This window comes from Epinephelus fuscoguttatus, linkage group LG20 (genome assembly GCF_011397635.1).
Source record: "Epinephelus fuscoguttatus linkage group LG20, E.fuscoguttatus.final_Chr_v1".
NCBI classification, from domain to species: domain Eukaryota; kingdom Metazoa; phylum Chordata; class Actinopteri; order Perciformes; family Serranidae; genus Epinephelus; species Epinephelus fuscoguttatus.
This window is the reverse complement of record NC_064771.1, coordinates 13,037,731-13,055,897: the sequence shown is the minus strand read 5'-3', so window position 1 is coordinate 13,055,897 and position 18,167 is coordinate 13,037,731. Positions and strand designations below refer to the sequence as shown.

General features: G+C 42.7%; 2 protein-coding genes across 3 annotated transcripts; both read left to right on the top strand.

The window, feature by feature from the left end:
- Window positions 1–1,256: 1,256 nt before the first annotated feature.
- Window positions 1,257–8,350, top strand: rangap1b (Ran GTPase activating protein 1b). 2 transcript variants are annotated; one of them, XM_049563805.1, is made up of 16 exons: window positions 1,257–1,348; window positions 1,718–1,834; window positions 1,949–2,076; window positions 2,222–2,281; window positions 2,405–2,584; window positions 2,739–2,873; window positions 3,231–3,389; window positions 3,487–3,600; window positions 3,686–3,785; window positions 4,012–4,096; window positions 4,262–4,430; window positions 4,599–4,682; window positions 4,842–4,944; window positions 5,071–5,159; window positions 6,724–6,845; window positions 7,030–8,350. In XM_049563805.1, the coding sequence occupies exons 2-16, from the start codon at window positions 1,723–1,725 to the stop codon at window positions 7,106–7,108; spliced, it is 1,719 nt and encodes a 572-aa protein (XP_049419762.1). In that variant the 5' UTR covers window positions 1,257–1,348; window positions 1,718–1,722; the 3' UTR covers window positions 7,109–8,350. The 2 variants fall into 2 exon arrangements, with proteins under 2 accessions (XP_049419762.1, XP_049419763.1); XM_049563806.1 differs by lacking the exon at window positions 1,257–1,348 and adding an exon at window positions 1,366–1,519.
- A 223-nt stretch (window positions 8,351–8,573) lies between these two features.
- chadlb (chondroadherin-like b) lies at window positions 8,574–18,033 on the top strand. The gene is made up of 11 exons (XM_049563604.1): window positions 8,574–8,686; window positions 11,889–12,059; window positions 12,178–12,372; window positions 12,531–12,686; window positions 12,796–12,941; window positions 13,406–13,687; window positions 13,768–13,984; window positions 15,316–15,589; window positions 15,687–16,099; window positions 16,271–16,437; window positions 17,430–18,033. The coding sequence occupies exons 2-11, from the start codon at window positions 11,889–11,891 to the stop codon at window positions 17,722–17,724; spliced, it is 2,316 nt and encodes a 771-aa protein (XP_049419561.1). The 5' UTR covers window positions 8,574–8,686; the 3' UTR covers window positions 17,725–18,033.
- The last annotated feature ends 134 nt before the right edge of the window (window positions 18,034–18,167 follow it).

Genomic DNA, 18,167 nt, shown 5'->3' with positions numbered 1-18,167 from the left:
TATATACACAAGGTAACATGAACATGAGCTGACAGTTAATTCTTCAGGCGCAGAGCCACACAGCCACAGGCAGACAGAAACCAGAGACGCTGAGGCCGAACTCCTGGTCAGGGACAGAAGGCTGGTGAGTTTACCGGGAAACAGACGACATAGGTCGGGAACAAGCAGGGTCGGCACCGGGGAATCAAGCAAGAGTAAGTACTGGAATGTCTTGCATGAGGCTAAAGAACAATCTGGCAGTGAGGGAAAAGCAGAAGCTGCATATATGCAGGGAGTACTGATGAGGAGCAGCTGTGTGCACAGGTGAGTGGAGTTTTGATGAGGGGGCGTGGCTGGCTAGCAGGTTGCAGGTGAGTGGAAATTTACCAGGAGCAGGTGAGGGAGAGAAGCAGACTGTGACAGGTTGTCCTTTTCCTAAAAAACACAAATATACTGCTTAAATTTAAAGGGGTACATTGACTAAAAGGAACAAAACATTTACTGAAAGCAAGCCTTCCCAAAGTTAGATGAGACTCATGGGTACCATAGAACACATTTTCATTCAGATGTCTTAAGGTGAGCGTTCAAGGAACCGCTTTGAAAATGGCTATGGCAGCTCCCTTGTCAAAATTATACGTTTGGAGCATTATTGGAATTATTATTGATAAAATTAATAAGATGGATTTTTTAAATTAAATTTCTTAAAAGTATTAAAATTAAAGGTATTAATTTGAAATGTGTTAATCTAATCAGATTTGCTATTTTTTCCTGAAGGAAGCACACTGCACATGATGTGTCCAAGGACTGCTGGAAATGTGAGAATTTCAACAATGGTTTCTGTGTTTACAGTTTCTGGCCATGATAAATGCTGTAATTTAAAACATGCCTTCCAAACCTGGGGTCGGAGGGCAAATTTTCTTTAACAATTAGCAGCAAAATAAATACAAAATTCAGTTATTTACAGTCGTTTTCCCCTCCCATAAGCCAAAATAAAAAAAAAACAAGTCCCTCCCCATTGCTTGTTATTTGACGTCTCCCCCTTTTTGTTCCACCTTCTCCCTTCACATAAATAACGAACAGTCCCATAATAGCATTAATAGTATTGTATCAGAGCTGACTTGAAAGAAATAGCAATAATTATTGAAAATATTCATTGGTTTAGCACTGCAATAAAACCAAAGGGGGTTAACGGCGTTTGGGTGGCAACAGCAGATGGCGGTAAATCCTTGTAGATCAATTTTAACCGAAGTTAGGAAAATCAACGAAGAAGAAACCGGGTCAGCATGACGTCACATGGTTTAGCAACCGGCGCGCTGCGCGGAAGAGTGGCGTGTGTTCTCTGTCGTTTCCTAGGAAATTACTCTTTGTGGTAAGTTTCAGTGCTTCAGTGAGAGCCGTATGGTTGTTTTAATGGCTGAGAGACGCGATAAAACACTTTATAAAGTCAGAACTCACATTAGTCACATTAGTTTAAGTTAATAGTCAACGTTAGCTAGTGATTTAAACGTCTCATGCTGCGTACTTCTACTAGCTAACACCGGTGAGGCTAATTAACGTTAACGTTAGCTACCGTGGCTTTTGTTGACAAGAAAATGTTCTGTTTGTAATGTTACCACTGTCACTGAACTTTAGTTCTCGATTCCGGGCAAAACACTGTACTTTTGTTCATTTATATGTTGAGTAAAATACTAAAATGTGATTTCTCTCTCTAATGTCTGACTTCTGGATGTTTCTATAGTCAATATGGCCTCAGATGACATCTCTCAGTTGGCTGATGCTCTTGCCAAGACTCACGTCGGGGATGGAGAGCTGAGCTTTAAAGGCCTGGGACTGAAGCTGGACAACGCAGAATCAGGTCAGACAGGGTTTAGTTTTGTTTTCGTTTTCATTCACCACGGTGTTACTGTTGACACCAGAGCACAGGTGTCTGTTTTCTCCTCAGACCTGACTTCCTGTTCTCTGCTTTCAGTGGGGGAGCTGGTCCGTGAGATCGAGCAGTACCAGGGTCTGAGAGCTTTGCGCCTGGAGGGGAACACTGTGGGAGTGGATGCAGCCCGGGCCATTGCGAAGGCTCTGGAGCATAAAGACCAGCTCCAGGTATCCAATGCATAGTTTGCATTCATTATAAACACACATGGGCCAGAAAACACTTACTTATAATACTTTAAAATTTCCTTCTGTTCATTGTAGCAACAAAGAAGATGCTGATTTCCTTCTGTCTAAAGCTCTTTGTGTCTTTCAGAGATGTTACTGGAGTGATATGTTCACGGGCAGGTTGCGCTCTGAGATCCCGACAGCCCTGGTGAGACTTTAAGACACTGTTAATGCTGTTTGATTTCCAGGATTTGTTTTGTGATAATGTGTTGTAATACACAGCCTTGAGAACATACCTGTTTCACACATTCTGTTTTTTTGAATGAATCAGAGGTGCCTGGGCAGTGCATTAATGCATGCAGGGGCCAGGCTGACGGAGCTGGACCTGAGCGATAATGCCTTTGGACCAGATGGTGTGAAGGGAATTGAGCAGCTGCTGAAGAGCCCTTCCTGCCACACCTTGAGGGTGCTGAGGCTCAACAATTGCGGCATGGGGATTGGAGGAGGAAAGGTGAGTTTGTTTGACCTAACCCTGTCAATCTCTCAAACACTTTCTAAATAGTAATTTTATCTCTGAAGCAACTATAAAAATTACCCACACGTGAGATTTTGATATGTTCTTGCATTATAGTTCAGGCTGTAACAGTGCTGTATGGTTTGTGTAGATCCTGGCTGAAGCTCTGATTCAGTGCCACAGACAGTCATCAGCACTCGGAGCTCCACTCAAACTGAGAGTGTTCATTGCAGGAAGGAACCGCCTGGAAAACGAAGGAGCCAGCGCCCTGGCTAAGGCCTTCCAGGTAGAAAATAATCACCCCCAAATTTTTAATCATAATTAATTATAGTCAGGGCAACATTTCAAATAAAGCTGAAAAGATTATTTGATGATAGACAGAAAATAATAGAGAACTATTTGATAACCACTTAAATATTAATAGTCATTTATCAAGCGAAATTGCTAAACATGCCCCAGTTCCACCTTTTTAAATGTGAGGATTTGCAGCTTTTCTCTGTTTTGTATTTGTGTACATTTAAAATCTTTGTGATTTGGACTGTTGATTAGACAAAACAAGACATTTGAAGATGAATGATTCCAATGATTGGCATTAAATGACAACCCCTTGAACTTCAAATTACTCTCTGTTTTTCCGTGTAAGCTGATCGGCAGCCTGGAAGAAGTTCACATGCCTCAGAATGGCATCAACTACGCAGGTGTGATGGCGTTGGCTTCAGCCATGCGACACAACCCAGAGCTCCGCGTCCTCAACTTCAACGACAACACCTTCACCAAGAGGGGAACGCTGGCCATGGCACAGGTGAGGCCTGTTCACACATTCCCTTAAAGTACATTAGATATTTAGCCAGTGTGTTTGAACTGTTTTTGTTCACGGTTTACCCCTGTCGGCCACACAGGCTTTGAGGCACCTAAGGAACGTGCAGATGATCAACTTTGGAGACTGTCTGGTACGCTCAGAAGGAGCCATCGCCCTCGCTGCTGTCCTCAGGGAGGGACTGCCAGTCCTCAAGGTCAGCTCACTATCAGAGTTCAGCCTTTTCTGTCTGTCTTGTCAACAGGCTGCTTACAGTGCTCTGCTATGTTCCTTCTCTCCAGGAGCTCAATCTGTCATTTGGCGAGATCACAGAGGCAGCAGCTTTCGTGGTGGCTCAGGCTGTCATGGACAAACCTTATATGGAGAAAGTGGATCTGAACGGTACGAACACTGACCGTGAAACTGGTCTTACTATCCCTGTAGGGGTAGCAGTTATCAGGAGGATTCCATGGCTGTGAAAATACTGGAAAATATATGGAATCAGTGTCTAGTGAATTGCTGAATATGATGAAAATGTGAAGTTTCAATTAAAGTACTTTTTGTGACCTGAACATAGATAAGAAAATGGTGACACAACAGGTGAAAGTCTTGTATGTGACTCTAACAGGTAACTGTCTGGGAGAGGAGGGCTGTGAGGCTTTGAGGGAAACTATGGAAAACATGGACAAAGGAGACATGCTGGGATCACTCAGGTAATGCACACGTGTGTTTGTGTGACACTAAGTGATGCAGTGAATCTTTTCTGAAGCTGTTGTCCAGTATCAATACCAAAAAACTCAAGTTATCTCTCATCAGCTTGTTAATTTAACAACAAGCAAGTTTAAAGGAAAAAAAATGTCTTCTTAACTTCACTGTAGTGATGATGAGGGAGAGCCTGATGACGAGGATGAAGAAGGTGATGACGACCACGAAAATGATGATGATGCTAGTGATGACTGTAGTGAAGACGTTGAGGAGGACGGTGAAATCGTAAAGGAAAATGGAATAACAAGAAAAGATGACAGTCCTGAAAAACTTCAGAGCCCAGTAAGATGTTAGACGTAATATACATTTTTATATTTATGCACTTACAACAGGCAAGCTTGAAAGTATTCTTCTTCAACTGTTATATTAAGTGTTGTGTCTATAGTGCTAATTTCTAGGCTAGTTACTTTGTGCTTATGTTTCTCATTGTGACTTTGTGTCCACCCTCAGCCAGAGATCATGTCTTTCCTCAGCTGCCCCTCTGCAGACAGGCTCCTTCAGCTGGGAGACATGAGGACAAACCTGCAGCAACAGGTAGGAATCTACAATTCGTGAATGTGAAGTGTCCAGGCTGGTTGTTTGCTGCCATCACCATCTGCTTTAACTGTCCTTATTTGTGTTTATTCTGCTGGATTAGGTGTACAAACAGACTGGATATATCTTGTCAATAAAACTCTTCTCTTACCTCAACAGGTAGATGCATCTGATCCACACAAGGCTGCTGATGTCCTTCTGAAAATCGCTTCTTTGTACAGTGAGGAACCAGAGACTAAGACTGCTGTCCTTGAAACAACTGGTGAATAAAATGCTACTTTCATGTGGATCTCCACTTGTGGTTCAGATACTGTTGTTGATAGAACTCACCCTTTATAAACAGCCCCTGCTGTCTCGTTTAAATGACCTGCATCACTGTGTCCCACAGACGTTTTGTTGAAGAAGCTTCTCTCTGCCTCAGCCTTCCAGTCATACTGTTTCCTCTCCACACTGCTGGTCATGATGGGACTCCTCAAGGTACTGTACCCCAAACCCTGTGTCTCCAAAACATCACTGAACTTATGGGCGCTGGTTTAATCTAATATTTAACGTTAAATTTAGTCAAATCATATACAAATTCTGCACGCATTCCACACATCTACATTGGAATTATTGAGTCCATCCTCACCTGCTCCATCACCATCTGGTACGTTGATGCCACAGCTAAGGACAAGGGTATACTGCAGTGCATCATTTGCTTTGCGTAGAAGCTGATTGGCTGTAGTCTGCCATCCCTCCAGGACCCTGAGACGGACAGGAAAGATTGCATCTAACCCTGGACACAAACTCTTTGAGGGACTTCCCTCTGGCAGGAGGCTGCAGTATAGTAGGACCAAACCTCATGGCACAAGAACACTTTCTTCCATCTGCAGCTGACTTCTTTACAAGGCCTAGACCCTCACTCACACGAGCCCCTTTTACATAGAGATCCTGCGATAGGGCTACGATGAAGACCCCTAATTACTCTGGCTTTGCTTTTTTACACAGAGCCAAACAACAGCAGCATAATGCACTCCAGTGTGTGGTTTTTAGATAGCATGCTAGTGTTGTGAAAGCAAAAGAGGTGTGACGAGCATGACACGTCAGCTTCTAGTGTAACATATAATGTAAGCATCAGCAGCACTTTCTAAACATTAACAATGACGTAAGCATGGCAATAACAATCATTTATCATCCCAGTTAATCCATCTCTGGAGTTCCCATCCTCTGCTCAGATGGTAAGAAGCTCCCTAACCTCATTGTTTCCCCAATTTGGGAACATTTTTGGCTGCTCCTCTGCTTGTTTGAGTTAGCTGCTAACTGCTATCAGCTGCTTTTTTAATCTCACAGCGGTGGGTTGCCCAAATAAAATGTCATCAAGACGTCATGCCTATCCCTTCCTTCTGGATGTCCTTTTCACACAGATGTCAGTTCTGTACTTTTACTACCTGCACCACCAGATTTAGCCTACTTTATATACCCATTAGGTATGGAAAAAGGTACATCTGTTTCAAACACTGTAAACGCCCCTCCCCTGGTACTTCCACGCATCCTTTATAATAGTGTAGATACTGCCAACAGATGGCACTAGAGGGCAGAGTCAAAAGTTTCACAAAACAACAAACAAGATGATGGTGGAGGATGTTGTATTATTGTACCTTTTTAAACAGAGGAAGCATTGTAGACAGTGGTGGTCTGTGTGGCCATATACAATTACAGCCCTAAATGTGGACGGAGAACTCTTTCACTATATTACCAATTCATTCTATTTCACCATAATTTCAATTTCTTCGTTGTCTCCTATGGTAGTATCTCACTTGAACTACACTACACTGCCTCCACAATCTCCAGTGGTATTTCAATGTTCCATCCGTATATTTTTTATCTTTGTATCAAAACACCAAATCAAATTCTTTATATGTGAAAAACCAACTTAGCAATAAACCAGATTCTGATTCTGGTGTTAACGTTTATGATCTTTGGACCATAACACAGTTGAAGTGGTTGGTTATTGATTACATTTTAGTTTATTTAGGTTTCTGCTTCTCTGTTCTCGTTTCAGGGAGAGGTGAAGATGAAAAAGGTGTCACTGGTGCCAGGTCAGCTGTTGTGTTTGGAGCACGCTGTCCAGCAGGAATACTTCCCCAAGCACCACGCCTCACTGCTTCACACCTTCGTGTCCAAGTAGGATCATTTATCTACACAAGTTTCATTTTACATTAAGCTGTCAGTCAGTGTGAAACCTGTGAATAAAACAGTTTAGAGCAGTTTGTAACCAATTGGGAAAAAAAGTCTCAGTAGTTCCTGCAATGTGATGCTGCCTTTTGAAGTCTTACGACGCGTACGTTTTGTCTTTGTGAATGTGCAGGAACAGTGACGCTCTGGAGTCCTGCAGCAGTGCCAGCAAGAGACTGAGTTCCACTCTGGAGAAGAAGTGCCATGACTAACACTGATCCCACCTACCAACCACTGCCAGTACCAACACTGGGACACACACTGTACTGACTGTATCATCTTCACCAACAAAACAAACAGGGAAGCTTTACACTTGAACAACGGACGACCACTTAATGTATCTCCACTCTCCATTTGTATATTTTATGAAGGCAAAAACTGTCCAGAATGTCTTAGTTTTTATTTTTCTACGTATGCTTGTGACTTATATTTTTATAGAAAATCTAGAAATGCACATCAGGTATGGGTTAATGTATAAAAAAATGGAACTGATTGTAACTTGGAGTGGAGCTAACATTAGAAAATGTCAATGTGGCACCTTTTGCAACATATCACTTTGCATTTAGATATAAATAGTTTGAGAATTCACTGTTAAACAAGAACAAAAGAATGCATCTACTTCAGACAGGGTCCATACACAGCTACAGGAATAGGTTAACAGATTTAGGTTGTTTCAGGTCCTCAAAAATTTGGAAGTTGTGTTGTAATTTTTTGCAAAGAATGGCAGATAGTCACACACAGCTACAGACTTGCTGTATTTGTAGACCTGTATCTCACATACTTTGATATTTGCTGCTTTGCTGAGACAGAAATGGAGAGGTCAAGACAATTCAGAGGGATCGTATTTAACAAAAAAAAAAAAAAAGCAATCTATAAAACAAAATGAATTAGTCAAAAATAAAAAGCTGGAATTATGGTTCCGTTTTCCTGACAGGATGCGTTGCATGCTGTTGGAGTTTTAGAACAGTCTGTCCAGTCACAATCATCACACTGCTGTTCATCAGGTCCAGTCAAATCGGGCTGCTGCTGTGTGCATCAGACTGTGAGCAGGAATGGGGCTGCATACAGGAACCCATGAGCCTGAATACACAGCGTGTGTGTGCGCGCGCATCGCCGTGCACCGAGCCCAGTCATAACACAGCAGAGCTCAGGGGACCACAATCACTTTCACCTGATGTGTCTTTTTTCCATCCATAATCAGTCTTATATAAAAATGTGCTCTTATAGGACTTTGTGTTGCACAACTTGGGTTGCTGTGTGTTACCTCATATAGCTGTATATGTGTTGGTGATGTGAGGGAGCCTTTAAGGGAAATGGAGTGAGAATGGATTACACTTTAATGGCATTTAGACATTACACCATATGGACTGCATTTATATTGTCGGGAGAATTTTTGTTTACCTGATATGTTGATATGTACTGAAAGCCTCTCAGAAATATAACTAATCTAACAAGCCTGACTCTTCGTCTGTGTATTTATGATTGTAAGTATCTGTGTGTTGCTGTTTTAGAAGCAAAATAACAACAAGAAAGCTGAGATTATTGTTCCAACCTCAGTGGAGATTGAGCCATTCCTTTACCAGGCTGGAGCAATGTGCCGACTCCAGAGGTGGGACGTGGAGGTGTGTGTTTGTGTCGGAGGCGGGGAGTGTGAGTGAATGAAGGGATAAACGGAGTTTGTTTTGGATGGGGGACAGCCGGGGGAAGAGCAGCAAGAGGGAGCAGAGACCGTGAGAGAGTCTACAGTCAGTAACCGACCCACAGCTGGACAGAAACACGACGAAAGCACGGTGAGTCTGTGCGTAAAATGGTCTTCTGTACTTACTGTTAATAGTCACATTTGTGCATTTTAAACACGTACATTTATTCGAGTGATTGCCTTGGTGAAATTTGAACACAGAAAAATCAAAATGAAAGCTTAATACTGAAATTGCATAATCATTTAGTCATGTGGAGACGCTGTGTTTTATTTTGCGCATTTTAGCGTTCGAATAAAGAAAACACTTTGAGATGTTGTCACGCTGAAGACTTCACAATGTCTTTGTTGTCATAAAGTGTGCGAATTAAACAAATACAATGCTGGTATTTTTCCAGAAAAGATGATCTCGCAGGGTTTTGCCATTTCCAAAACTTAATTACACCAACATCCCCGTTTACGCACAAAACAAATAAGAAATAAGACACAATATTTAAAGGTCATTTCTGTTAAAAGCATTCAGAGCCGATTGAGAGTAGCTACTTCTCTCTCCGTCCCTGGCCAAGGGACACACTTTTTTTCAAGGGGAGACGCGTTTTGGCACAACACCGGCACGCAGAGACACTGTGCATCTTTGTGCGCGGCCGGCGCGGCGGCTCCTCTGCGGTGAGGACTGTTGATCCCCAGGGGGACGCGGACAAACAGTCCGGCAGGAGAAAATTCCTCCGTCTCTAGTTTCGTGGCCCCTCTCTGCTCAGGGGGTCTTAGAAACAAAACGTGGTAGCTATGCTGTCGAAATATTATACAGCCTGACGTACAGTCTGCATGATTTCCATGCAACCCTTACTTCATATACAGTAAATTAAATTTAATATTATTTTCAGTGTTCTGATTAATACAGTCCTGCTCTCAGGTTCTTCTCTGTCAGGATTTTGTGCAGCAGTTTGGGCAGAAAGGTTTAAGCATGGCACCATTTCGCCGCGCCAACAGTTTGAGACTCCAAATTTCAGAGTGTGGAGCTGTGAAGCTTTTCATGTCCATTCCTGCGGATCAAGACTGTTGATCCGACATGGGAATGTGGTTTTAAGGCATTCCAGTGAAGACTGGGGCAGCCCAATCTGAGCAGAATAACACTAATCCCCAAAAGTACAGAATGATGGAGAGATTGTTCGTTAAACTGAGCTTTAGTAGGGAAATATAAAACAATGTGACACACACCCTTCTCTGATTGAGTTAGAATTGAGTTTCTCAGGTTGTGGTTAATATATCCTGCAGGTGCCCCTAATTGTATCTGAGCTTGGCATCCTCTTCACATACAGTGCATTTAAGATTCCACTAAAGTTAAAGCATAGAAATATTAGCAGCTAAAATGACTGAATGAAGTAACAAAAGTAACACTACTCATTCTGCAGAAAATTATCCCTCTGTAATTACTATACGGGACCTTATCAAACAGTTAATACTGTTGTATTAATGTGTAAGAAGCACTTCACTTAAGTTCTTCTACTTTAGACTCAGTTACTGTTGCTAGTTTTGTTCAGACAGTCCCAACCTGATGGTCAGGCCCCTTCAAAGCATCACAAAATAAATCTGAGGGGTTGTGAGATTATGCATCACAGGAGTTCCATAAAAATAGTGAATCTGTCATAGAACAAAAATAATAGGAATTATTATTAATAATAATAATAAGCATTTTCATATATTTTCACATTTGTTAATTCAGTTTTTACATATTTCTATATTTATAAAATATGAATTCATTTGCATATAAAGTGTGCAAATTTTTCTGTGTATATTTATAAATGTATTTGTTTATTTTTTATATAATATAGTTTATTTGTTTTAATCCTGTTATTTTCCCTTATTCTTTTTACTATTGTTTTTGCTATTTGGTCCAGGCTTTACACAGTTAATTATATGACCATTTGGAATTTATTTTTATTTAACCTTCATTAATCAAAAAAAACCCAAAACTCTTGAGATTAAAAATCTCCTTTTCAAGGGTGTCCTGGCCAAGACAGGCAGCAGCATAAAGTTAATGGGACATTTAGAATGGAAATGTGTCTCTGACAGAGCAACTTATTGATATCTGACCCCAACTAGACATTGCTTGTTCGAATGCTCACAAACCAACAAGGCTGGAAACCACCACTTTAATCTTAATAACTATGCATTGTATTTAATAAGCTTATCATAATTTTTATGTAAAATATTAATCTGAAAAGTATCTATAACCATCAAATGAATGCAGTGAAGTACAAAGCACAAAAATATTCCCTCTACATATAATGGAGTAGAAGTATAAAGTAGCATAAACTGGGAACACTCAACTGGCAAGTACCTCAAAATGGTACGTAAGTACTTGAGCAAATATACTTTCCTTACTTTCCACTTGACTTACAGCAAAGCAGTGCCTCTGAGGCAGAAAAGTCTGGGGTCCTAACACATGTGGTCCACCTGCATTTGCATTAAACTCATCAAAATAACTATAACTACATAAAATGAATAGGTTTGATTCCTCTGTAGACACTGCCATAACAAAGTAAGTTTTATGAGTGAGAGGATGAATGACTCAATGAATGACTGGTTAAGTGGTGGATCTAAAAATGTACCTCACACCTAAAAAATACCGAAACAGTTGCTAGTTGCTAGTGGCTTGTCCCTAATGAAACAAAACAACTTGTACATTTACTGTGTCACTGGCTGAGAGGAGGTTTAGTAAGACGATTACAGGAATATTTCACATACAAAATGACAATTTATATATCAGTTACTCACCCTGTGTTATGCCAAATTTGCGAAGAAAACCTTGTTTTTCTTGCATGCCTCCACATGGAATGAAGAATCCAAAAACCAGGAAAACTTTTGGTGAATTAGAGTCATAGGAGATCTTGTTAACAACAGTAAAACTATATCAAAACATCTGTTTACAAACTCTCACACAACTTGTGCAGTATAATCCAAGTGGTATTTATCCAGTCTTATTCTCAGTACTTCCCAAACACATACATTTTTGCTAAAATAATACTATTTAAAACACATACCACTTTCACATAATATCATTTTGCTGCAGTTAAACACAGACCATGATGACACCTTCAATTCATCAAAAAAATTTCTCAGTTTTTGGATTCTTCATTCATTGTGGAAGCATGCGAGAAATATGTTTTCTTTATGAGTTCAATGTAACACTGTAATTGATATACAAATGGTTATTCTGTGGATTAAGTAGTTCCTTAAACTATGAATTCCTACTACATACAATCGTGTGACTGAGGTATTATTTTCCCTCTCAGATGTACTCCCAGCTCTGTCCCAACACCCTCTGGGTGCTGCTTCTCAGCCTCCTCTGCATTCCTGCAGCACACACAGCAAAATGTCCAAAGGAGTGCATCTGTGACCAGATCCAGCTCACTGTGACCTGCGTCAACAAGAACCTGACCCAAGTTCCTCCAACTGTTGATGAGGTCCTAAATTCACACACACACACACACACACACACACACACACACACACACACACATTTCTGTAGTATGTTTAGTTCCCATCTTCTTCCATCTGATAACTGAATCCCTTTCTTTACAGATCACAGTGAAATTAGATCTTCGAGGCAACGACATCCAGGAACTGCCTACCGGGGCTTTCAAACACACACCCTACCTGACTCACCTGTCACTGCAGCGCTGTAACATCCGCAGGGTGAAGGAGGGGGCTTTCCGCAGCCTTGGTCGCCTGGTCTTCCTCAACCTGGCCAACAACAACATCGACATCCTCTACCAGGTCATCACACACGCACTGCAGATCCAGTTCTCACAACCATCACTTATCCCATCATCACTTTGACTGAGTTTTTAATGAGACACTAACATCTCCCACCCCCATACACATTTTCAGTGCAACAGGATAAAATTTTTGTCTTCGGTTTTTTATTTGTCCAGGAGTCATTTGACGGCCTGTCCTCGCTGAAGCAGCTCATGATCGACCGTAATCGCGTGGAAGAGATCCAGCCTGGAGCTTTCTCTCAGCTCGGCTTCCTCAACCTGCTCTCCCTTACACACAACCAGCTGGTCTACATCCCCAACATGGCCTTCCAGGTAGCAAAATACCTCAAAATGGCAAACTGAAAAGGTGGTTTAAACAAAATGCAGGAATGTCTCCTGTTGTTGGAACATCAACTAAAAAGCCAAACTCTTCTTGCTCCAGGGCTTGCAAAACATCAAATGGCTCCGTCTTAGTCACAACTCTCTAAACTACCTGGACACTGAGGCCTTCGCTGGGCTGTTTACGCTCACCCGTCTCAGTCTGGATCACAATGAGCTGCAGTTCTTCCCCACTGAGACCATGACCAGGTAGGCAGCTTGGCATATCTGTGATCTGCTGATCTGCCATAGAGCTACACAGAAAGATCAGGGGATCACAAAAAGATAGTAGAATTATTCCTGAGGGAGCCACGGATATCTGTTCCAAAGTTCAGTCAATGCCACAAACCTGAACCTCATGGTGGCACTAGAGGAAGAGACAGGGTATTACCAAAGTCAGTGGGATTCATGCTCTAGGAACAGGAATGTATGTAACAGATTTCATGGCAGTCCATTCAATAGTTGTTGAGATATTTCAGACCAGACCCAAGCGGTGACTCAAATGGCCATCTCTGGAGCTGTGCTGCTGGCAAGGCTAAGAGACAACAGCAAAAATCACAGTCACCTGGTGTCTTGAAGGGAAAATAGTTCTGACTGCTCTAATAGAGTAATATTTGAATACTAGGCCTGAAATTACAATCCAATTTTCCCCACTTCTCCCGCTCTGCATCCAGACTGCCAGAGGTGACCCGTCTGGATCTAAGCTACAACCCAATGACTTACCTCGGAGAGGATGCAGTGTCCATGGCCAAACTGACCCACCTCTTCCTGGACCACATGTCCCTGCAGGACATGGCAAACACAGCTGTATCAAAATCCCCCAACCTCGTCCACCTGGACATCAGCTACAACCAGCTGCGTGTCATCCAGCCCTTCTCTGAAGGTTCACCCAAGCTGGCACGCCTCAACCTGGCTGGGAACCCCATCTACTGCAACTGCTACCTGCGTCCACTCAGGTACAGCACACCTTTGTGGATGCTGAAGCGATAGCTGACTTCTAGACCACAGAGCTTTAATTCCCTTTACCTTGCTACAGGGAGTGGTCGATTCGGAACAAGGTGAAGCTGATGGGGACATGTGGAGGACCAGCCCATCTGTCAGGAGAGAACCTGGAGGCTGTTCACCCTCCTGAGTTGCGCTGTCAGAGCCAGGAGGCCATGCTGAAGGCAGAATTTGAGGAGGCAACCCGGATCACACCACCCACACCAGAGCCAGAGAACAAGGTCAAGTGTCCTGCTAACTGTGTCTGCGAGGTGAGTGGGATGTATCAAGTTTTGAGATTTACCTTTGTAGTGTACAATCTAGGGCTGGGTATGGTTTGAAAAATTACGATACCAGTAAAAATACATTCTCTTAAAGTGATAAAGATACCAGTAGAGTGCTTCATTCCATACCCACAATGTGAATGGAGTGGCATGTGTAGTTTCTAGCTATACTATTGAATGTTGTAGTTGCATCTCAGTGTGGTGAACTTTCAAATCAATAAACCATGCTCAAATTCACCACAAGGTGAGGCTGGCAATAGATGGTGGGAGTCAACCTGTACACACACACACAAAGACAGGGCTAACTGTTAGAGACACACCGCTAAGGTTATTTAATGGTTATTAACAAGCTTAGCAACAGAGTCGAGCCATTTTGGTGTCTGTGTTAGTTTGTTGAGAAAGTTGAACAGCTCGGTCTTGGGAGCCTAGCCACTGCTGCTGTGTTAGCTCTGGCTAATGTAGGAAGGCGTTGAACTGACTGTTCCCCGGTAGGAGCGTGGCTCCGGAGACAGCAGCAACAGAAATTTTGCTGATCCAGCAGGGAGGCGGGACAGTCCAGGATCAGACCCCCAGTGCAAAAAGGTTCAAATGCTGGTATCATTTCACTGGAGAAGTTCTGGTACTGGGTTACATCGGTCAATGCCCTAAAGGTATTCACTACCAATACCTAGCCATAGTACGGACACATTTCTTGCCTACTTGTACTTCTGAAAGCTGATTTCAAGTTTCCCAAAGTGACTTTGACCAGTTTCTCAAAAAATGACTTGTAGCTGCATATCATGCTTACTCTTGACCTTCAAACTGACACAAGAAACATGACATCAAAGGAATATTGAGACATTTTGGGAGGTAGGCTTTTGTGCATGTTTCATATCTGTATGCTAAATATACAGCCAGAGTCAGCAGGGAATTTGCTTAGCTTACCATAAAGACTGGAGGCAGAAAGAAACTTTGCCAAAAGTCTCAGACCAACTCATATTATATCAAACTCTTGACATCGGCAACCAATCAAACTGATAAATGACAACATTCTGAGGTGCTGGATGGATTCTCGATTTTGATAGAGTCACCATGCTTACAGTCTTTATGCTAAGCTGAGCTAATTGTCTGCTGACTGTAGCAACATATGTAGCCAACAGACATTAGAACTGTGTTGATTTTTCCCATCTACCTTGAAGCATATCCCTTAAAATGTTGAGTTATGCCTTAAAGCTTGTGTAGAAGCTGATGGAAATACCTTTACATAATGTCAAAGAGAGTGTAAATTATTATGATTTGTCCATTCTGTCCATACATTTCCAATACCTCCCTGTCTTCAGGCTGAGACACACCACTCCTCGTGTGAGAACCGCGGTCACACCAAAATTCCTCGGGGTTTCGCTCCCAACACGCGTCTCCTCGACCTGCGTGGCAACAACTTCCACTACATCCCTAGCAACAGCTTCCCCGGTGTTGCCCAGGTCGTGTCCCTACATCTGCAGCGCTGCAAGATCGTGGAGGTTGAGGGTGGGGCTTTCAGTGGAATGAAGGGACTGATTTACCTGTACCTGTCGGAGAATGACCTCACTTCCCTCAGCCCTGACGCCTTTAAAGGTCTTTGAAATGCTAATTAGAAGAAAACGCCTTTGCAGCATTATTCTGACTTGTGTCTTAGTACTTAGTACTTAATTTCTATAATCTAAATTGGCAGGCCTCCCTCAGCTGACCTACCTCCACCTGGAGAAGAATCGCTTCACTGGTTTTCCCAAAGGAGCCTTCAAACTGATGCCCAGCCTTCTGGCGCTGCACTTGGAGAACAACTCCATCTCCAAGCTGGAGCCAGACATCTTGACCGGAGCTGAGGGCCTCAGAGCCCTCTACCTCACTGGAAACGCCATCGATCATGTGTCATCCAGGGCTCTGGACCAGGCCAGTGACCTTGATACACTCCACCTGGGAGGGAACAAGCTGACAGAGGTGCCCACTGAAGCGCTGAGCAAGGCGGGAAACCTCAGAGACCTGAGGCTGTCAGGGAATTCAGTTCGCTGGGTGGGGCCGAATGCTTTTCGACCATTGGAGAGCTCACTGAAGGAGTTGTATCTGGATAACATGGGACTGGAGAAGGTGAGTGGGCTACTAGTCACCCTCATACAGCAGCTTAGACCTTTCTATTCATACCTTCTTTTTTTCTCTAACCAGCCCACATACTCCATAACTGTGTGTGGCTTTAGGATCAGAGACAGATCCTTTCAGAGAGGTTATTTAGCAATATTCTGATGTGACCTCTCACTCCAGATGTCACAGAACTCCCTGGCAGGTCTGGGTCCAGGGTTGAGGAGTCTTTTTTTAGAGGGCAACCAGCTGGAAGAGGTGCCTAACCTCCACCCTTTCACTTCACTGGAGGTCATCAACCTGGCCGACAACCCTCTGATGTGTGACTGCCCTCTGCTGCCGCTACGCATGTAAGACAACTACAGCACAATGAATGTAGTCAGAAATGGCTTGGGTTTGACCAACAGGAGTTACAGCTCCTTAAAGGGGCAGCTCATTCCAAAATATGAAACACAAATATTTCCTCTTACCTGTAGTGCTATTTATCAATCTAGTTTGTTTTGGTGTGAGTTGTGTTGAAGATACTGGCCGTAGAGATGTCTGCCTTTCTTGCTACACTCAGCTTGTGGTGCTCAAAGCGCTATAATACATTTTAAAAACTCAACAGCAATCTGTCTTTCCAGAAATCATGACCCACTTACTCAAGACAATCCACAGGCCTTGTTGTGAGCAGTTTCGTGTAGGAATTATTTTCTTTCTACTAAACGACACATGCCAACTGAATCAAGGTGCAGAAGGAAGCGTGCATCTACTCATGGAAGAGAGGCATTGTGCTCATAACAGCACTAGATGTAAACATGAATGGCGTCCTCCTTAGCTGACCTGTAACATTAGCTAACTCAGTAGTGGTAGGTGAGCTAGCGGAAGATGCAACCTTTCTTCTTCATGGTGATGCTGTTGGCAGATGTAGTTTTAGAAAAAGAAAATAGTTTGTAAATGAAACTGCTCACAACAAGCATCACAAGCCCAGTGCCATCTAGTTCTGGAGTTCATCTCCATTATATTGGAGAGACGGCAGACAACTCTATGGCCAATACCTCAAACACTTTGTAACTCACACCAAACAATCGATTTGATATTGAATTGATAAATAGCAGTACAGGTAAAATGAAAAATATGTGTTTTTGAGTTAAACTGTACCTTCTAAGCAGCACAATGCACATTTTATGCCTGTAAGTGTTTTTATCTGGGATGATTCTTCACCAATATATATGATTAGGTTACTCCCAATACCCCAATAACACATGATTACACTCCACTCTGAGTTGCTGTAGCTACCCCTTGTTGAGATGGTTTTCTCTGAATTTTTGATAAAATAATACCCTCTTTCCTCTTTTTCTAGGTGGATTGAAAAAGTTAACCTGAAGGTACGAGCCACCTGTGCCAATCCCCCTGAGCTGAGGGGTCGCAGGGTCAAGGATGTCCATGTTTTCAAAGCCTGTCCTGGGGGTGAGAGCCTCCCTGCTGCCCCAACCCCAAAGCCTGCCAAGGCACCCAAGGCAACCAAACCCAAACCAATGCACCTCAACGGCCTTCGGCAGGTCAAAATGCTCAAGGCCAAATCCAAACTTCGCAAAAATCCAAACCCAAAACCAGCAGCAGCCAGGAAAACCACCAAGAGACGCAGCATGGCCTGAAGCTGCTGCCATTTGTACTGATGTTTTGAGACAACCTCTTCCTGAGGCTAAACCATGGATTCAACTCTCTACAACTGTAACCTGCCGAGGTGGTGTCACATATCCTGCCAGTCGGTTTTTCATTAGACAGCTTCGTTTTTGCAGTTTTTCATGTTTGCTGTTTCATCAAAAAGATTTTCTTTAATCCAGGGAACCTACACAGAGCACACATGCTCTATGTCAGCACTGCCCTTCTTCACATTCACAGCATTAAATCCACATTCTCAGCTTGTCGAGCTCCTAAGCAGCTGTGTTGGAAGTTTTAGTCTTGAAGAAGCTAAATAAAGTGAATGTCACTAGCTTTAGTTACTTGCTCAAAAATGGTACAATCTTTGGCTTTATGCTAGTTATCCTTAACCACTATACCACAACTACAGAATGTACTCAGCTACATGCATTGAGAC

What these genes read in the sequence shown, in the direction of transcription:
- rangap1b (XM_049563805.1), top strand. Translation starts at nt 1,723, where the DNA reads ATGGCCTCAGATGACATCTCTCAGTTGGCTGATGCTCTTGCCAAGACT. An exon ending in CCCTGGCTAAGGCCTTCCAG is followed by an intron (nt 2,874 to 3,230) that starts GTAGAAAATAAT and finishes TTTCCGTGTAAG; the next exon opens with CTGATCGGCAGCCTGGAAGA. An exon ending in TGCTGTCCTTGAAACAACTG is followed by an intron (nt 4,945 to 5,070) that starts GTGAATAAAATG and finishes TGTGTCCCACAG; the next exon opens with ACGTTTTGTTGAAGAAGCTT.
- chadlb (XM_049563604.1), top strand. Translation starts at nt 11,889, where the DNA reads ATGTACTCCCAGCTCTGTCCCAACACCCTCTGGGTGCTGCTTCTCAGC. An exon ending in TCCCCAACATGGCCTTCCAG is followed by an intron (nt 12,687 to 12,795) that starts GTAGCAAAATAC and finishes TTCTTGCTCCAG; the next exon opens with GGCTTGCAAAACATCAAATG. An exon ending in TGCTACCTGCGTCCACTCAG is followed by an intron (nt 13,688 to 13,767) that starts GTACAGCACACC and finishes ACCTTGCTACAG; the next exon opens with GGAGTGGTCGATTCGGAACA.